At 41.3% G+C, this 17,895-nt stretch overlaps 1 protein-coding gene across 1 annotated transcript in view; it reads right to left on the reverse strand.

Moving 5' to 3' along the window:
• The window catches only part of TCERG1 (transcription elongation regulator 1), an 800,085-nt gene that overhangs the window by 63,221 nt on the left and 718,969 nt on the right, over positions 1-17,895 (reverse strand). Inside the window, exons 18-19 of the mRNA XM_078653039.1 lie at positions 15,341-15,520; positions 15,023-15,106 (exon numbers count right to left, since the gene is read on the reverse strand). Of these exons, the coding sequence (XP_078509165.1) occupies positions 15,023-15,106; positions 15,341-15,520 (264 nt within the window). The remainder of the gene's footprint in view (positions 1-15,022; positions 15,107-15,340; positions 15,521-17,895) is intronic.

Raw genomic sequence — 17,895 nt, forward strand, 5'->3', positions numbered from 1 at the left:
CTCCATGCTGCAGGCCATGGGAGACACCTCGTGTACCCGTGCCCTAGGTACCTTAGTACCATATAATAGGGATTTACAAGAGTACACTATTAGCCAATTGTGAACGAACAACAGCACTTACCATGGTCAATTTAGGGAGAAAGCACAGAGACTGGGGTCCTGATTAGCAAGATCCCAGTCAGACTGGGTCAAAAACACACTGACATCAAGCAAAAAGTAGGGGTAACCAAGAAAGCAGATCCGTCAACCCTACAACGACCAATGAAGGTTTCAGCCTCAATATGTAGCCCCCAACTGCCACTTGTGATATATTGTCACTATTTTGGGTGTACAGCCATGCGCCCTTCTACTGCATTATACATATAGATCTGTAGCAAGGTCTTCTTTCTATGCACACAACCTAAGTATCTGTCACTGTCTTCCTTTTAAGCATCTCTTCACATGCAAGGGTACCAAACAGATTACCCTGAGAATGGAGAGCTTACGATCATTTGTTGAGTGTCTGGTTTTACTCAGGTTAGGAAAGCCATAAAAATCTATGCAGGAGCAGTCTTAACAAGCTTGTTAAGAATTACAATAATCTTTATTATTTACTAGCAAGGTTTTTAACATTGGTGGTATCATTCTGGTACTTGGTGTGTGAAGGCGAGTTTGTATGAGGCCTTAAGCCCTAGGTGGTCAGTATATTCCCTGGAGGAATCTGGTATAAATTATTTTACAAGATCAGAGACAAAGATATTTCGCTTGAAGACTGCATGTGGCTAAACATCAAATACCTTGATCTGGAACAAGGTAAAGATCTTAATGTTAAATGAAAAAGAGGGGAGCACACTGCCTCGCACCTCGGCACTCTCTTCGCCCCAATGCATTATGGTAAATGCCGTGCATGATAACACTTCAGTGACCGTCTTTCGTTTTTCACCCTGGCCGGTAAAGCCAGTACTGTGTATCTCTAGACGTGTTACAGAATAGTTGTCAAGAGCATTACATCATTTTGGGGGTGCTGGAAAAGCTGTTGAAGTCTTCTCAGGTCTATCACTCACTGCATGCAGGCAAATTAATCAGAACTCATTAGCTCAAGGGAGTCTTTTCAAACTGCTGGGATGTGATGCAGAGTGCTCCCACCCTATTTTTGTCTTAACCTCAAAGGAGGTGATGTGATGCGCCTTGACATCATAGACCTCAACGCTCAGCGTGACTGGAGAACCAATGGCAATCTCTGCTTGAAGTTGAATGTCTCAATTCAGTGTGTTTCGATGTCAAATGTGCCAGTGTGACTGATGCATGCATGTATATGGTATTTTTATAGTGTAAACTAAGTCAAAAAGCAGTGGAGTTCTGTATATGGTCAAAAGCAAAATTAAAGTTGGTGAGTAATAACAGGGGATGCATAGTTGTGGTTAATTAATACACTTTGATGTAGAGTTTTTTTTTTAAAGAGGCCTTTCCTGAATTGCAGCAGCATTGGTAAGCTCTGGATAAACAAGGGGAAGGTATTTCAGATCCTGGGTGCATTGATGGAAAAAACCTCATAGTCTTGTTTTTAAATTTTCTCCACTTCTTCGTCTGCAATTTGATTATATCCTGACTGCGGGTATTCAGAGAACTACAAGAGATGTCTGCAAGCAAATAAGGGGCGCAGATGAACAAGTTACTTACCTTCAGTAACAGCTTATCAGGTAGACACCATCCAGCTGCAAATTCCTTATCTTTGAATTATCACCAGGCATTAGACTAGATCTGGATTTCTTTGTGAGCAGTAGACCCTCCATGCCGGTCAGTGGCATCAATTGGCTCAATATAGTGTTGTCTGTGTCAGATGGGACATGTGTGGTGCGCCTATATAGGTGCACCCCACCGCGCTGAGACAGATTCTCTTTGCCACTTTTCACGCCAGGAGCTCGGAGCCACATAGACCAATGGTGTGGAAATCTAGGCCCCTGGAAGGGGAATAACCCTGTCCCTAGAAATCTGTTCACAGAGCTGGGAGGATGGTTCGTCAGTAAGGAATCTGTGACTAAATAGAGTCTCTACCAGATCAGGCTTACCAAAGTTAAGTAACTTGTTCACCTGACAGACTTCTAGCCGCAGATTTCATACCTTTGAATAGATACCCAAGCAATACCTCGCCAGAGGTGGGCCTGTGTCTGCATAAAAATGTCATACCAAAAAGTCTTGCAGGACCGAACAAGCAAAGGGCCCATCCTGGCAGACTTCATTGTCCAGGTAGTAGCGTTTTGTGAATGTGTGCAAGGCAGCCCACGTTGCTGTATGGAAGGGCAAACAAGACTGGGGCAAGCGTGAGCATTTTGAACAACTTTTTGAGGAAGAAATGGAGAGGCGCAGTTCGAGGACAGGACACAGTGGTGGCTAAGTGGATATAGACGGGACTGGAAGCCCCTTTCGTGGCAACAAAAGGAGTTCAAGGCAAATAGGGGCGGCAAGGGGCCATGGAAAGGTCTAAGGACCAGCGCTGAATCTGATTCCGTTGGCTTGGGGACTGCTGCTAAGGAAGGTCAAGGTGATATAACTAACGCCGGTCTGGATCAATCTGTGAATCTAAGGGGCCTAACTGGTGCCAAAGTATGTGCTGCCGGCGTGGAACCAGTAGGGGCCCCACCCAAACCCACGGGCCTTTCAAATATGAGGTGCCTGGCCTCACAAAACTCGTGGAGTTGAGCAGGGATTGATCTGGCTCCTGGAAACTTGAGAAGGCACGGAGATGTATGCGCTAGCTCAACAGCAGAGCCAGGCCTTGAATGTCGATCCTCTAATTTCTATGCTCTCGTCTTATTGGTCGACAGAGAAGGTGAAGTTGAAGACCTCTTCAACGTCTTGCTTTTTTTTCTTTTGTGTGAGTTAAAAGAGTAGCGGGACAATTTGGAGTGCGATGAGGATCTTGGACTCCATGACCGATCTCAGGACCTTCATCTCAAGTGGAATCAAGAGCGTCGCAGCACTGCTCGTCTGACGGCAAAGTGCTTGAGGGACGGCTCCCTCAAGGCCTTGGGGTGCATAGTGGCACAGTTCCTCCTGTCGTGGCCACGTTCCAAGCGCCAGAGGTATACAAGGTGGTGGTCAGTCACAGACATATGTCGGTGACAGACGCCGCAGGGCTTGAAGCTGCTCTTCTTAGTGGACATCCCTGCCACACCAGGAGAAGAATTCTTAAAAAAGCTGCAACAAAACGTCATAAAATGACAGTCAAAAAGTGACTGAAGGTGTAGCTCTCTCTAGATCTGTGCTGACTGACACATACAGAAAAGAACTGACGTCAGCGCACTGGGGTGGCACCTATATAGGCACAGCATAAGTCCCTTCAGGCGTGTATGACGCCACGCTGAGCTGATCGGCGCCACCTACTGCTCACTGGTGCTGGTACTGCTCACGAAAAAAAATCTGGGCCCAGTCTGACATCTGGGAATAATTCACAGGTATGGACAAGAAGACTTTCAGATCTACTTGACGTCACCTTGCACCTTATAGTCAATGGTCTTGGTGTGAAGGGCTCAGAGTGAGAAAATGTAAATCTCAACAGTGAGCACAATTCTGAGTCTGTTGATGTGCTTGCAGAATCATCAGCTGAGATCTGGACTATAATTTTTCTTAGTGAGTCCTACCAGAGAGGGGTTTAGAGGAATCAGTGAACACTGATGTGGAGGCAGATGCTCCCACTGGCTTTCACTTGCCATGCTCTCGAGGTAGCTTCTGAGGGAGGTATTGAATACTTTTTCCCTCAGCTTTATCTCCTCTACAAACAGATATATTCAAAGAGAAAGGACATTTCTTCATGTTCTGGTTGTGAATAAGACACATGGAACAAAGCTTCTGGGGCCAGTTTACAATTTGCTTGCTCATTTAGGGATTTATAGGAAGTTTGAAGTGATGTTCTGTAGGCAGAATACCAGCAAAATTGCTGAAAGAAGCACATACAATGAAAACAATGCTCCAGAAGAGCACATCACTGTAATCTTTTTGAGCTGTGTGTGCGAAAGCAAGCCTTAAAGGCACAGCACAGCTTTTAGCAACAACATATATCCAGGCATTAACAAAGTAGACAACTGGCAAGAGTAGATCAAAAAAACACAAGTAAAAAATATACTAACACATAATCATGATGTCATGAAATTTAATAATACTGATAAAAACGATGGGCATATTCAAGTACATACTCATAATAATAAAAGATATACACAATAATAAAAAGAGAATTTCACATTCAATTATTATGTTCTTTAAAAGTTAGTGAGGGGAGATAGACTGAAATAAGTTCCCCAGCTGATTGGAGAAATTGATGTCCGTCTGCCAACGCGTTTCGACACCAGAGTGTCTTCGTCAGGACAATATCAGCATATATCTACAATTCAAAGAGTCATGATTACAATACATATTCACTTGTGTATATACAAATATAATTTGTTTCTTTTTTCTTTTAATTGGAGGAGCAGTTTTCTAGCAAACAGTATCCGTCCTTCCTTTGACGAGTGTAAAATAATTTTATGCACGCCTTGAAATTACGGTGGAGATATTTACCATTTACTATTTATATTCTCTTGCTATTCTCACAGAAAGTAATCTTGGCCTCCAAACAAAGAATACGTGGGAATGACCGTACAAACGCCACTGAATATAATTATAGGCGGCCCTGTTTTTAACTAAGGTAAGCTGAGGATACCAGTAAACACGGCGGCCACATACAAACGCGCACGGAGAAGAAATGTATAATAGCGTTCTAGCACGCTTTGAAGTTACGGTGGAGATATTTACCATTTACTATCTATATTCTCTTGCTATTCTCACAGAAAGTAATTCTGGCCTTCAAACAAAGAATACGTGGGAATACCCGTACAAGCGCCACTGAATATCACTATAGGCGGCCCTGTTTTTAACTAAGGTAAGCTGAGGATAACGAGAAACACGGCGGCCACATACAAACACGCATATAGAAGAAATGTACAATAGCGTTCTAGCGCCTAAAAGTATCTTTTCTTTTTCCAATCCTCTTTCCTTCCTCTACCACTTGTTTTATCTTTGAAATATAGGAATACCTGAACAAAAAATTGTTTTAAAGCAAGAAGTCGCTTCACTATCACGGAAACCAATACAACAACATACTACACGGTAATACCTGAAAGTAGCTATATGTATAAATATAGGAATCCAAAACCACGTGAAGTAACTTAACAGACCATAATATTGCTTTTTAGATAGTGAAGTAATATAAGAAACAGAACATGAAATGCAGTTCCGGTTTCACCCAGAACGAGTTGTAGTGAATGAACACACGAAGGAACACAGAACTATCCTCGAGTGGTAGGTTATACAAAGATAGATGGAATACACACTATAGTATGTGTTACTTTTATAATATTAAAAAAAACGCCTTTTGGTAAGAACGTAAGAAATAGGGGGTCTTCTTCTCTATCTTTGACTCCAGGATAATTTTTAAAAAAAGAAAGAAACTCCGTAGAAATGTATAGACCCTCCAACGAAATAGTAGTCCTTATAAGTGGGTAGAAACCTTTATCGACAGGTATTATGGATCGGAATGGGAGAATCATACCATAATTATACTTCCCTTTGGAATGACTAATAAATTGGCTAGCAGGGAAAGAATTGGCATCAATAATCTCCGTGGTCTATTTCTAGGCTGCATGACAAAATGTATAATGTGAAATGTCTCAGTATACACCTATGGGGCCTAAGTAGGGGCCAACTCTCTAGGTGATCAACAAGGGAAGGTTTGATAAATTTTATGGGAGAAGCATTGAATAGCTGCTCATATTTTTGCTTCACAAGCTATCTTTGTCTTTATCTTAAATTGTTTATGTTTTTATGTGTTCGTTTCATTGTGGTAATTTTCTGTTCAAATAGTAAGACATAACTGGCTTTATGTAAGAAGGAAAAAAGAAAAAAGAAACAAATTATATTTGTATATACACAAGTGAATATGTATTGTAATCATGACTCTTTGAATTGTAGATATATGCTGATATTGTCCTGACGAAGACACTCTGGTGTCGAAACGCGTTGGCAGACGGACATCAATTTCTCCAATCAGCTGGGGAACTTATTTCAGTCTATCTCCCCTCACTAACTTTTAAAGAACATAATAATTGAATGTGAAATTCTCTTTTTATTATTGTGTATATCTTTTATTATTATGAGTATGTACTTGAATATGCCCATCGTTTTTATCAGTATTATTAAATTTCATGACATCATGATTATGTGTTAGTATATTTTTTACTTGTGTTTTTTTGATCTACTCTTGCCAGTTGTCTACTTTGTTAATGCCTGGATATATGTTGTTGCTAAAAATTGCTTTGCCCTGATCCAGGATTTTGATCTCACTCAGGGGGTCCTTGTTTTATGCCATAATCTACCCACGGCAAGCCGTGTGGGACTTGTTCGTTTATCTGTTGTTGCCATAATCCTGTCTTGTTTTTTACCACAAACATGAACACTTTCTGATCTTTCTTTTTTTGAATACCTTATCCTTGGTCTCATGTAATTGATTTATTCGACTTGTCATTTATATTATTGCGCAGGATATTGTTGCTAATTCTTCTCCCTTTGGACTGTCTTAAACAGATCTCTGAAATGGCCAATCTTCAGACCTTCGGCTTCTCCGATGAAGATTTTGAAACTCTGGTAGGAACAAGCACGGCTTTTGGTAGCAGCTCGACCACCAACACTAATAACAACTCTGACGTTAGCAAACTGCAAGCTCTCCAAAAGAAACTAGTCAGGATAGAAGCCCATGGGGAATTTATGTTAAATTATTTAAAAGCAGGCATAATCCCGTTAGGACTAAGAGTTCGTAACATCCCTGGTCTATTTGTAGATGTAAAAACCTTTTTAAATAAGTGGAGCATGATAGCCAGCCGTTGCTCCAGGGATCTGATGATTCTTATTATATCGACATCGAAAGAAATAGCTTCAGATATAAGGAAAGAAATAGACAATCTAGAGGACAAAATTAAACAAGCGTTAACTTTAGAAGAAGCAGAAAAACACCTAGAAGCAGCAAAGAAAGACGTTCTGTCGTTTACGGACTACTTAAGGAAAAGAAAAACTGATAAGTTTTCCAAAGACAAAAGGTTCTACACGATAGAACGTACATATCCTTACCTGTCTGACAGTTTTTACAAGGCTGAACATCAACAGGGAGATTTCAATTATAACCCACATCAAAAAGTTAATACTTTTTCTGACTCCTCTGATCCAGAATCAGATGGAGACAGCGATATAGCATATCAAGATGAGGGTCCGTACAATCCCCAGAATGGCCGAAGAAATATGAGACAACCTTTTTTAGGCCAGCGAGGGGGGAGACGGGGACGACAAAAGGTGAGATTTGCGAATCAGTCAAGAGGCCAATATCAGAACCAGCCGAGAGGCCAATACCACAACCATCAATATCCACAGGAGCCCCAGCAATACCTGGAAACGCGGAACAAGCAGTATTGGAGACACGGGATGTGATCCCTATCTTTAACTTATCCCTACATAATTTGACAGCTGGTGATGTGTCTCTGTTGTCAAAAGGCCTCTCCTATGTCCCTCACACCAATGCAAATCTGTTTGAAGTATACCAAGATATCCACTCTTTCTTTCGTAAGATTAGACTTAAAAAATACTTTTTGGATAGTGAGCATCTACAAACAGACAATAGGATTACCAATGTAGTATCTCTGCCTTCTAATTTTACCCCGACCCTAGATCAGATAGGCCCGGAAACCGCTATTTTTGAAAAAGTAGTGATGACCCGTCTTGAGCAAGCCTTTCGCTTCATTCCGAAGCCAAAATATAATATCACGAAAGAGGAACATGGGTCCATTAATGAGTTTAAAAACAACAAATTGGTCACCATTAAGAGTAGCGACAAAGGGGGAGGTATCGTTATTTTGGATACCACTATGTACGAAACAAAAATGCGAAATATGTTGAGTGATACTACTTTCTATAGGAAAATTAAACTTAATCCCACAGAGAGAATTATCAAAACTATTCAAAGAATTACTCTGAAAGCAAAGGTAATGGGTATCATAACAGAAAAGGAATGTGCTTTTTTGAATACATCTGAGAAAAAGGTTTCGTGTATATATGGATTACCCAAGATCCATAAGAATGAACTGGATCCACCCTATAGACCCATCGTTTCTACTTTAGGGACTCCCCTGGAGGCTATCTCAAAATATTTGGACAAAATATTGCGTCCTTTCATTCCTCTGACGCCCTCCTACATCAGAGATACGGGGGATATCATCCACAAAGTGGAAAATCTCACTTTCAATAAACATAGAGATCTGTTAGTCACCTTAGATATCGAATCGTTGTATAGCAACATCCCACAGACTGAAGCAATCGCTGCAACGATGTGGTTCATAGACAAGTATGATATCCCATGCTCAAAGCCCTTCATCAAAGAATGTCTGACATTGGTCCTAAAAGAAAATTTCTTTGAATTCGGAACGGAAATGTACCTCCAGACTAAGGGAGTAAGTATGGGGGCGTCCATGGCACCATCTATAGCGAATGTGTACATGTCGCTTTTCGAATCAAAGTTCATTCACAATGAAATCGCGCCTTTTTTTGAGTCTGTTTCCCATTGGTACCGTTACATTGGTACCGTTACATTGACGACATCTTTTTTGTATGGACCGATGGGGAGCAGACTCTAATGGAGTTTCTGACGTGGCTAAATCTTGCAGACGTGAATTTACACTTCACTGCACACATTGATGCATATAGAGTGGAGTTTCTGGACATCTATATTAGATGTAATGAGGATGGACATCTTGAAGTTGACTTGTACACGAAGCCAACGGCCAGAAACACCTTATTACACTTCAAAAGTTACCATCCTAGGTGCCAAAAGGATAGTATCCCCTTTTCTCAATTCCTCAGAGTAAGGAGGAATTGTACGAACATCAAAGATTATGACCTCCAATCAGTCGCAATGAAAAGGAAATTTTTAGAGCGAGGTTACCCTCATCGCTTGGTGAGAGAAGCCTATAAGAGAGCACGGTTTTTCGACCGAGACTCCCTGATAAATACTCAAAGACAGGTCAAAGAACAAAAACTTGTCTGTATCACGAGGCACTCCACCCTGAACTCAACGATTAGACAAGTGATCAATTCTAATTGGCACCTTCTTAATGTGAACCAAAATGAGAGTAAACTGGCCAAGCCTATGTTCGCTCATCGGCGAAATAAAAATCTGAAAGACCTTATTGTCAGATCTCGGTTTGTGAAATCACCTGAGATCCCATTTGTACAGAAGTCTATTGATGGAAAAAACGGAGTCGGCGGTACATCCCGCTGTGGCACTTGTCTATCTTGCAACTCTATTTTTACCAATGACCCCATGATCTTCAATGGTGTCTCGATTAAAACTAAGGAGCTATGCACCTGTAACACCCGGAACGTAGTCTATTTAATAGTGTGTCCCTGTAATTTAGGATACGTAGGTGAGACCTCCCGGGCAATTAAAACCCGCCTGACTGAACATAGATCCGCTATAAAAACGAAGAAGCACCCGGCACCCTTAGTGAACCACTACACTGAATACAAACACTCACCAACAGAAATGAAATGGTGCATTCTGGAGAGAATACACCTTTCTGATCATAATGGAGGTGAGAAAGTAAGAAAGAAAAAAGAGGTGTACTGGATTTTCACTCTGGGCACCTTCGACCGGGGGCTGAATCTGGAATTACCCTGGGAAAATGCCATTACGTAAATGAACCAATGAACATTGGGATTAGAAGCAGTCATTCAGTTTGCGCGACTAGTATGAACCTCTCAATCTTAGAGTAGTCTATTATATCTGTGTGACCAATCTGGCTTCGAATATATCTTTTGTTTTGCTGAATCTGTTCTCGATAATCACAACCAAAAAAATTTTCTTTCCCCCTCTTTCTCCCCCGGTTTTTCCAACCATTTTACATGGAAAATGTAGGCCATATGTGTATTCACCAACATGTGTACTTGCACTTTAAATATGGGTGGAGCTAGAAAAGTCCACCAATGAGACACCACTATATAAGAACCTATCGATTGGAAGTTTACAATCCTTGTCCTGTTCCTTTTCATCCCTTCGCCGCCATCATAGACGCTGTGATATTTCACCTATAGCAGGTATGCGCTTTGTGCATGAATCCGAACCGTGTTAGCTCTTCAAACTTGGGAGTAACTTTCCCCTCTTTTACTTTGCGTAACTGGAGTGAGTGGCCATAGATAAATACTAAGACATCGTATGGTAGTTTCGCAATATTTCCTGACGGATAGCGTAAAGTATGTGCCACAGCTAAAATGCATTTATTAGTTATCTTGCAATGCTAGAGACAGAATGTTTATCTGAAACTGGGTTGTCTCGCTTTGCACGTAAAGGTTCGACGACGGGAACCTACTGCCGTGAAGTTAATAATCTTCTCGAGCGCCGCTACAACTGGAGTTTTCCGACATCTGTGACGCCTTTCAAAGAATGTGGGCGCTTATGAGGTAATTGGAGGAGCAGTTTTCTAGCAAACAGTATCCGTCCTTCCTTTGACGAGTGTAAAATAATTTTATGCACGCCTTGAAATTACGGTGGAGATATTTACCATTTACTATTTATATTCTCTTGCTATTCTCACAGAAAGTAATCTTGGCCTCCAAACAAAGAATACGTGGGAATGACCGTACAAACGCCACTGAATATAATTATAGGCGGCCCTGTTTTTAACTAAGGTAAGCTGAGGATACCAGTAAACACGGCGGCCACATACAAACGCGCACGGAGAAGAAATGTATAATAGCGTTCTAGCACGCTTTGAAGTTACGGTGGAGATATTTACCATTTACTATCTATATTCTCTTGCTATTCTCACAGAAAGTAATTCTGGCCTTCAAACAAAGAATACGTGGGAATACCCGTACAAGCGCCACTGAATATCACTATAGGCGGCCCTGTTTTTAACTAAGGTAAGCTGAGGATAACGAGAAACACGGCGGCCACATACAAACACGCATATAGAAGAAATGTACAATAGCGTTCTAGCGCCTAAAAGTATCTTTTCTTTTTCCAATCCTCTTTCCTTCCTCTACCACTTGTTTTATCTTTGAAATATAGGAATACCTGAACAAAAAATTGTTTTAAAGCAAGAAGTCGCTTCACTATCACGGAAACCAATACAACAACATACTACACGGTAATACCTGAAAGTAGCTATATGTATAAATATAGGAATCCAAAACCACGTGAAGTAACTTAACAGACCATAATATTGCTTTTTAGATAGTGAAGTAATATAAGAAACAGAACATGAAATGCAGTTCCGGTTTCACCCAGAACGAGTTGTAGTGAATGAACACACGAAGGAACACAGAACTATCCTCGAGTGGTAGGTTATACAAAGATAGATGGAATACACACTATAGTATGTGTTACTTTTATAATATTAAAAAAAACGCCTTTTGGTAAGAACGTAAGAAATAGGGGGTCTTCTTCTCTATCTTTGACTCCAGGATAATTTTTAAAAAAAGAAAGAAACTCCGTAGAAATGTATAGACCCTCCAACGAAATAGTAGTCCTTATAAGTGGGTAGAAACCTTTATCGACAGGTATTATGGATCGGAATGGGAGAATCATACCATAATTATACTTCCCTTTGGAATGACTAATAAATTGGCTAGCAGGGAAAGAATTGGCATCAATAATCTCCGTGGTCTATTTCTAGGCTGCATGACAAAATGTATAATGTGAAATGTCTCAGTATACACCTATGGGGCCTAAGTAGGGGCCAACTCTCTAGGTGATCAACAAGGGAAGGTTTGATAAATTTTATGGGAGAAGCATTGAATAGCTGCTCATATTTTTGCTTCACAAGCTATCTTTGTCTTTATCTTAAATTGTTTATGTTTTTATGTGTTCGTTTCATTGTGGTAATTTTCTGTTCAAATAGTAAGACATAACTGGCTTTATGTAAGAAGGAAAAAAGAAAAAAGAAACAAATTATATTTGTATATACACAAGTGAATATGTATTGTAATCATGACTCTTTGAATTGTAGATATATGCTGATATTGTCCTGACGAAGACACTCTGGTGTCGAAACGCGTTGGCAGACGGACATCAATTTCTCCAATCAGCTGGGGAACTTATTTCAGTCTATCTCCCCTCACTAACTTTTAAAGAACATAATAATTGAATGTGAAATTCTCTTTTTATTATTGTGTATATCTTTTATTATTATGAGTATGTACTTGAATATGCCCATCGTTTTTATCAGTATTATTAAATTTCATGACATCATGATTATGTGTTAGTATATTTTTTACTTGTGTTTTTTTGATCTACTCTTGCCAGTTGTCTACTTTGTTAATGCCTGGATATATGTTGTTGCTAAAAATTGCTTTGCCCTGATCCAGGATTTTGATCTCACTCAGGGGGTCCTTGTTTTATGCCATAAACAGCACAGCTTTTAGGTCATTATGAGTGTATAGGCTCTGTAGGTCAGCAAGTAGTTTGTCTTACCATTTCTTAAAATAAACTATTTAAAACCTTTTTAGGAATTTCTTTTAGCATATTAATCGCTAATCAGTTTTTCTTTAATTCATAATAGAAAGGCAAAAAAAATCATTAATGGCAGATTGGCAGTTTTAGGTTTAATTATTATTATTCTTTGAGTTTTCTCTAGTCTCTTGCAAAATAAAACTCTTTTGGGATCCCAAGTGTGGTGGATTATTTTGTGTTCATGGCCAGCAGTAAAGACTGTGCAATGGAGAAAGGGATGGGGAGGGTTTACATAAAAGGGTAAAGGAAAACATTAGGGACGCTGGCAGATAGTGTAAGGAGTGGACTATGTGTTAACCATTTCCATCTGATAGGCTATTAATGCCCCCAATCAGAAGGTTTCTCAGCAAGGAATTCCTTCACATCATATTTATATCCCATTCTGAAAGGAAAGCTATGCTGCTCCTCTTGGAAACCGTCCAACACCAGTTTCCCAAAAAACACAGGGGCAGAAAAACAAGATCACCAAATGTGAAAAGCTATAACTTCAAGACAATTCAAGTCTTCTCCAAAAAGACCATCAGCCATCAACACTCTTATGACGCTACCCTTAAGTTAAACTTTGGTAGTTTGGTAACTAATCCTCTTTTTTATCACCTGACCTTGGTAGAATCTCTTTCGCTTACTAGTGGCTGAAATAACTGAAGATTCCATGTTCTGCCTCCACCTATTTGATTCTTAGACTACTTCATTTTTAGAGCTTTACAGAAGCATGTCAGCTACCTATTCATTTCGGAACCTGGAAGTTATATTTCTGAATCTATTATCTGTATGAAGTACTTTGAGTCTTCTCCACCTCCCAACTGGCATTTTATACTGGGCCAAAACGATCATTAGTGACACCAAAGAGGAGGACAGCCAGGAAAGCAACAGAGAAGCGAACTAGTGAATGACTGGATGAACATTTCAGACTTCAGTTTCCAGCCCATGTGCATGCACTGGTGTGACATTTAAGAGTCCAGACCTAATCAAACCAATAAACAAATTCATCTGATCGTCAAATTTAAAATGTTTCCCCACTGAGCTTCTGTTGCATTTTCAGTGCATATAATGAAGAACACTATTTCAAATGTATTTTTGTTCCACGCTGGTTGAAAAAGGGCTGTGACCAAAACCTATGAAGATACTTTACTGGACCACATAGTGTCCAGTGCAATGGGTTAAGTAGGAAACAATCAGACAATACCCTACCAACTTTTCCAGGGATTGGAGGCAGCAACTTGAGTAGTTTTTTGTAACTGGAGGGTTAGCCACTGGAGCACTGTGCTTTGAACAGTGAGCTGTGGGCATGAGTGGGCCTGATACAGCAAAAGATATTATTACCCATGAGGAAATTCCATCTCCCCATTAGGAGCCCCGCTCAGCATGGGATGCTTGACGCTGCTAATGACAGTGGTACAGATCCATGGTCTGCCTAGAAGCAGTGGCTGTTTCAGCTGGAGTCCATCTACTTCAACAACAGTCTTCCGAAATAAGTACTCTGTTTGCCTGGTGCCGCTTTACTGCCTATTTCTAAATTATATCAATGAAAACGGGTTACTCCCAATCCCCTTCACATATCATGGTCTCCACTCACTCCTTCAGTTTTAACTTCGAAATTCTGAGGCTTTGGTTGGGGGTGCGCATTTTGGTTCTCGGATCCAGCAGCTGTCTGGAATTGCGCATTTCCATAGATTAGTGCCTGGATGGGACTAACATCTGGCTCAGTTTTCATGTTTTAGGGTGTCGTGTTTCCTCTTTGGATAACCATGACTGTGAGCACATGCTTATCATTGAATCTGTTCATTTTGTTTCTTTTTTATAATCTTGGTTTTTGATGTATTCTTTAAATGTTCTTGCTTTTACTCCTTTTATACATTCGCAATCATTGCGACGATATACAATTCATTCATTTATCGTAAAGTTTTTAGGATCAACAGTTTCTTCATTACATCAATCAATGTAGTCCTATTGAGTCTTATCAACTGATCAATATAGCTTTCTATATGCACTGAAGTAGCATTCCATTAAAAAAGATGCAACTGAAACAAGTATACAAAACTTTAAAGACAATTTGAAAGGGTGTGCATTGTTAATGAGTAAAAAATACATTAAAAAAATGAGAAAAAAACATTAATGAAACTAGTTCATCTGAGTTAAGACAATTACTTTCTGTTAACCTTTAAGGCAACACTTCAGCTTTCTCCACACGCAGCAGCTCACACTACATTTTACTATTTTATAGCAAGTAAATATTTAACTATTACTGAAATGGTAAGAGTATTAAATAACAAAACTGGCAGGGTTCATCACAAAGGTCTTCAAAAGCAGTAAAAAGCAATAAAAGAAATTATGCCAAAAGATGTGCTGGAGGAGGCAAACAAATTGTTCTTTGTGAATAATTGACAGCGCAAAGTAAAATTTTGCAGTTTAATTGTTCTAGATTTAATGTAGCAAATAGAGGCAAATAACATAGCATACCCGGTCACTTGAAGAATATTTAATACACCGGGGATCTTCCTTAATCATCTTTTTCACCTCCTTCCAAGACGACGTTAGGGTAATCTGCAACAGAAAAGCATAGTATATTACAGTTCAGCTTTAATCCACTGAAATATATAAATGTGGGTAAGAACTTGGGTGGCACATTTCACAACAGAAGAAATATGTAGAATATCAGCAGCTGCTAATGCAAGTTTGTTATACATTCAGGTGTGCACTAAAATAAAAAATGGTGGTAGAGTTTCCTGCGACTCAAAGAATCTCGAGAGAAAGGCTTAGTGAGAGTATTAGGTATACCGCAGTGGTTTCATCCAGGAGTTGCCTGAAGTGTTCCCTCTTTTTTTTGGTGAGCGCTTCGATATGTTCAGTAAAAAGTTTTTCCTTTTCTTCTCGGTCTAAAGCCGATCCAGATTCCCATCGGTGATCTTTCCTGAGGGTTCGCCTTGTATCAGACCACGATACATCAGATGATCGTACCTAAAACCGACATGACAATTAGTCTCAAATGTCATCATCACAAACCAAGGAAAAAAAGTACATTGCAAAAAAATACTCACGTTCAAGGTTTCCACTTTGACTATAAGGTGCAGGGTGACCAATCTTTAAGAAGTTCAACTAAGTTTTCTTAGACCTACACTAGAATATCAAATGCCTTTAACATTTCCATCACTGAAGTGTGATAATAGGAATATTCTGGCAGAAAAAAAGGTTACTTGTAGCTTTATTGGAAAATATTGAGGTCTCAGCTAGCGTAGGCTGCGCATGCGCAGTCTCGCTTGCGAGATCTTATGTTTTTAGGGTAGATTTCACTAGCGGGCTTAAGCCCCACCCCTCTTTTCCATTAGCTGGTGTCACCGTTCATGCTAAACGGTGGCCAGCCATTGGAAAAGAGGTTACAGTGACGTACTGTTTTCTCTTTCTGAGCTGTCCCATTCGGATGGGCTGCCCCGACCTACTGCTGGCATAAAAGGTTTCTTATCTTCTTCATGGGGCGAAACAGATGGCCCCATAAAGAAGAAGATAAACCTTTTACGCCAGCAGTAAGTCCGACGAGGCCGTCCAAGTGGGGCAGCAAAAAGAGTAAACTCGGCGTTGTGGTGGGCGCTTGTTTTTCTCTACTTTTCGTATAATCGCGGCACCCGCACTTTACTTTTAATGTTACAAGTAAAGCGCGGGTGTCGTGGCTGCCTGGCGAGTGCTTGTTACACTTTGCACATAACCAAATATTATTCTGCATTCTTTTTTACGAGTAAAAGAAGTAGTGTTTGCGAGGTTGCATGTTCGATGTGTTGGCACAAAATAAAACATCTACGAAAGCAAACATTAGACAGAGACAGAGTCAGACCCAAACTGCCAACTCTGCTCTGTGCGAACATTCCCACCGAAAGCAAATGCTTTTAAACGAAACCGATCTCCTAAACACAAACATTGCCACATGTGCAAACACTTAAGCAAACTAAGAGGGAACTACAGGAGCAGAAAGAGGGCGACACCCGTATTCGGCCACTGAACCATTGCATTTCAGCAAATGATATTTACAAACAAGACAATGTAAGCATGTTTGGATAGATATAACGAGAGGGTTCCTTCCAAAACCGCGTAGGTATGAACGATGGAAGAAGCTTGAACAATCATGGGTAGGAGCCCAGCTTCGGCGGCTCGCTCCAACCCGAACTGTGCCAGCCCCAGTCCCCCACAGACCCGTACCTGCCTCCCTGGCTGCTCTCAGTTCCCTGGTTGTATGTGAGCGAGTGTGTGCATCTGCTGCTCCTGCCGCTTGCACCGTGTCTAGCACCGCCCCCCCCCCCCCGGGCATCACCGGGGAGCCCCGCAGGGGGCAGCGGAGGTGGCTCCCCGGGTTCGCGGGAGCTCGATGTAGCGTCACTTCCATCCATCTTTTTGGGCTGCGAGGCGCCCCTTTCAGCAATAGATCACTGGGGAGAAGAGACGGCGCTGAGAGGTGAGTGCGGGGACGATTAATGTTAGAGCCTAGTAAAGCATAACTTGCATTCAACTCCCTGAGGCGCACCTACCACACCATTTGAAAATGCAGTTGCCAGCAACCTCAACTGGGCATCCCTCCTGGTGGGAATCTCCTCTATCAAGTGCCCGCCAGCTCCCGAGGCATGTCCTCTACCCACATCCCATGCCTTTCACGCGGATGCTCCCTCTTAGTACTCAGTGAAGGATGCGGACCCACCCCTCGCTGTGCCGTCACCCCTCGGGTGGTGTGTGTGGCACAGACCACGGCAGCCTCCGGGAGTTGTGATAGGGACCCTGGGAGCACTACTAGGCTGCCAAACTGCATGCATTGGATGCCCTGCAACGGCTCTTTGTACGGTATGCGGCGCTATGCGGAGCTCTTGCAGCCCGTGTCCTGCTTTAACCTTGTCTGCCGCACGGATGCTGGAGCTGTCGCCCTGTCTCGTTATCGCGCCCCACAGCTCAATGCTATTGCGCACATATCAGAAACATGTCACTTTAGTGCTCGCTCGTATCCCAGCGTCTGAGCATTGTGATTTGGAAGCCCTTGCAGCCTGGCACTGGACGTGGACTGCCTGGAGCGACAGCACGAGAATACCCGCTGCTTACCTAGCATCCTCCAGCGCGCCACACAGCTTATTGCATTTTCTAGGACATGTGAATGCCCACAAACACTGTGAAAGCTGTAACCCCGCTGATCTGTCTCAACACAATACTGTACTGCATTTATCCATTTGTTTTAGAGTACACGGTGTATGCACCCATCATTTGGATTGTTGGGTTTTTATGGAAGAATTCCGGGCACTTCTCAAATAGACTGTAGCATCGTCATTGACGCAATACCGGCGCTCCTAAAATAGGACCGTGTC

This window comes from Lissotriton helveticus, chromosome 7 (assembly GCF_964261635.1).
Source record: "Lissotriton helveticus chromosome 7, aLisHel1.1, whole genome shotgun sequence".
NCBI classification, from domain to species: domain Eukaryota; kingdom Metazoa; phylum Chordata; class Amphibia; order Caudata; family Salamandridae; genus Lissotriton; species Lissotriton helveticus.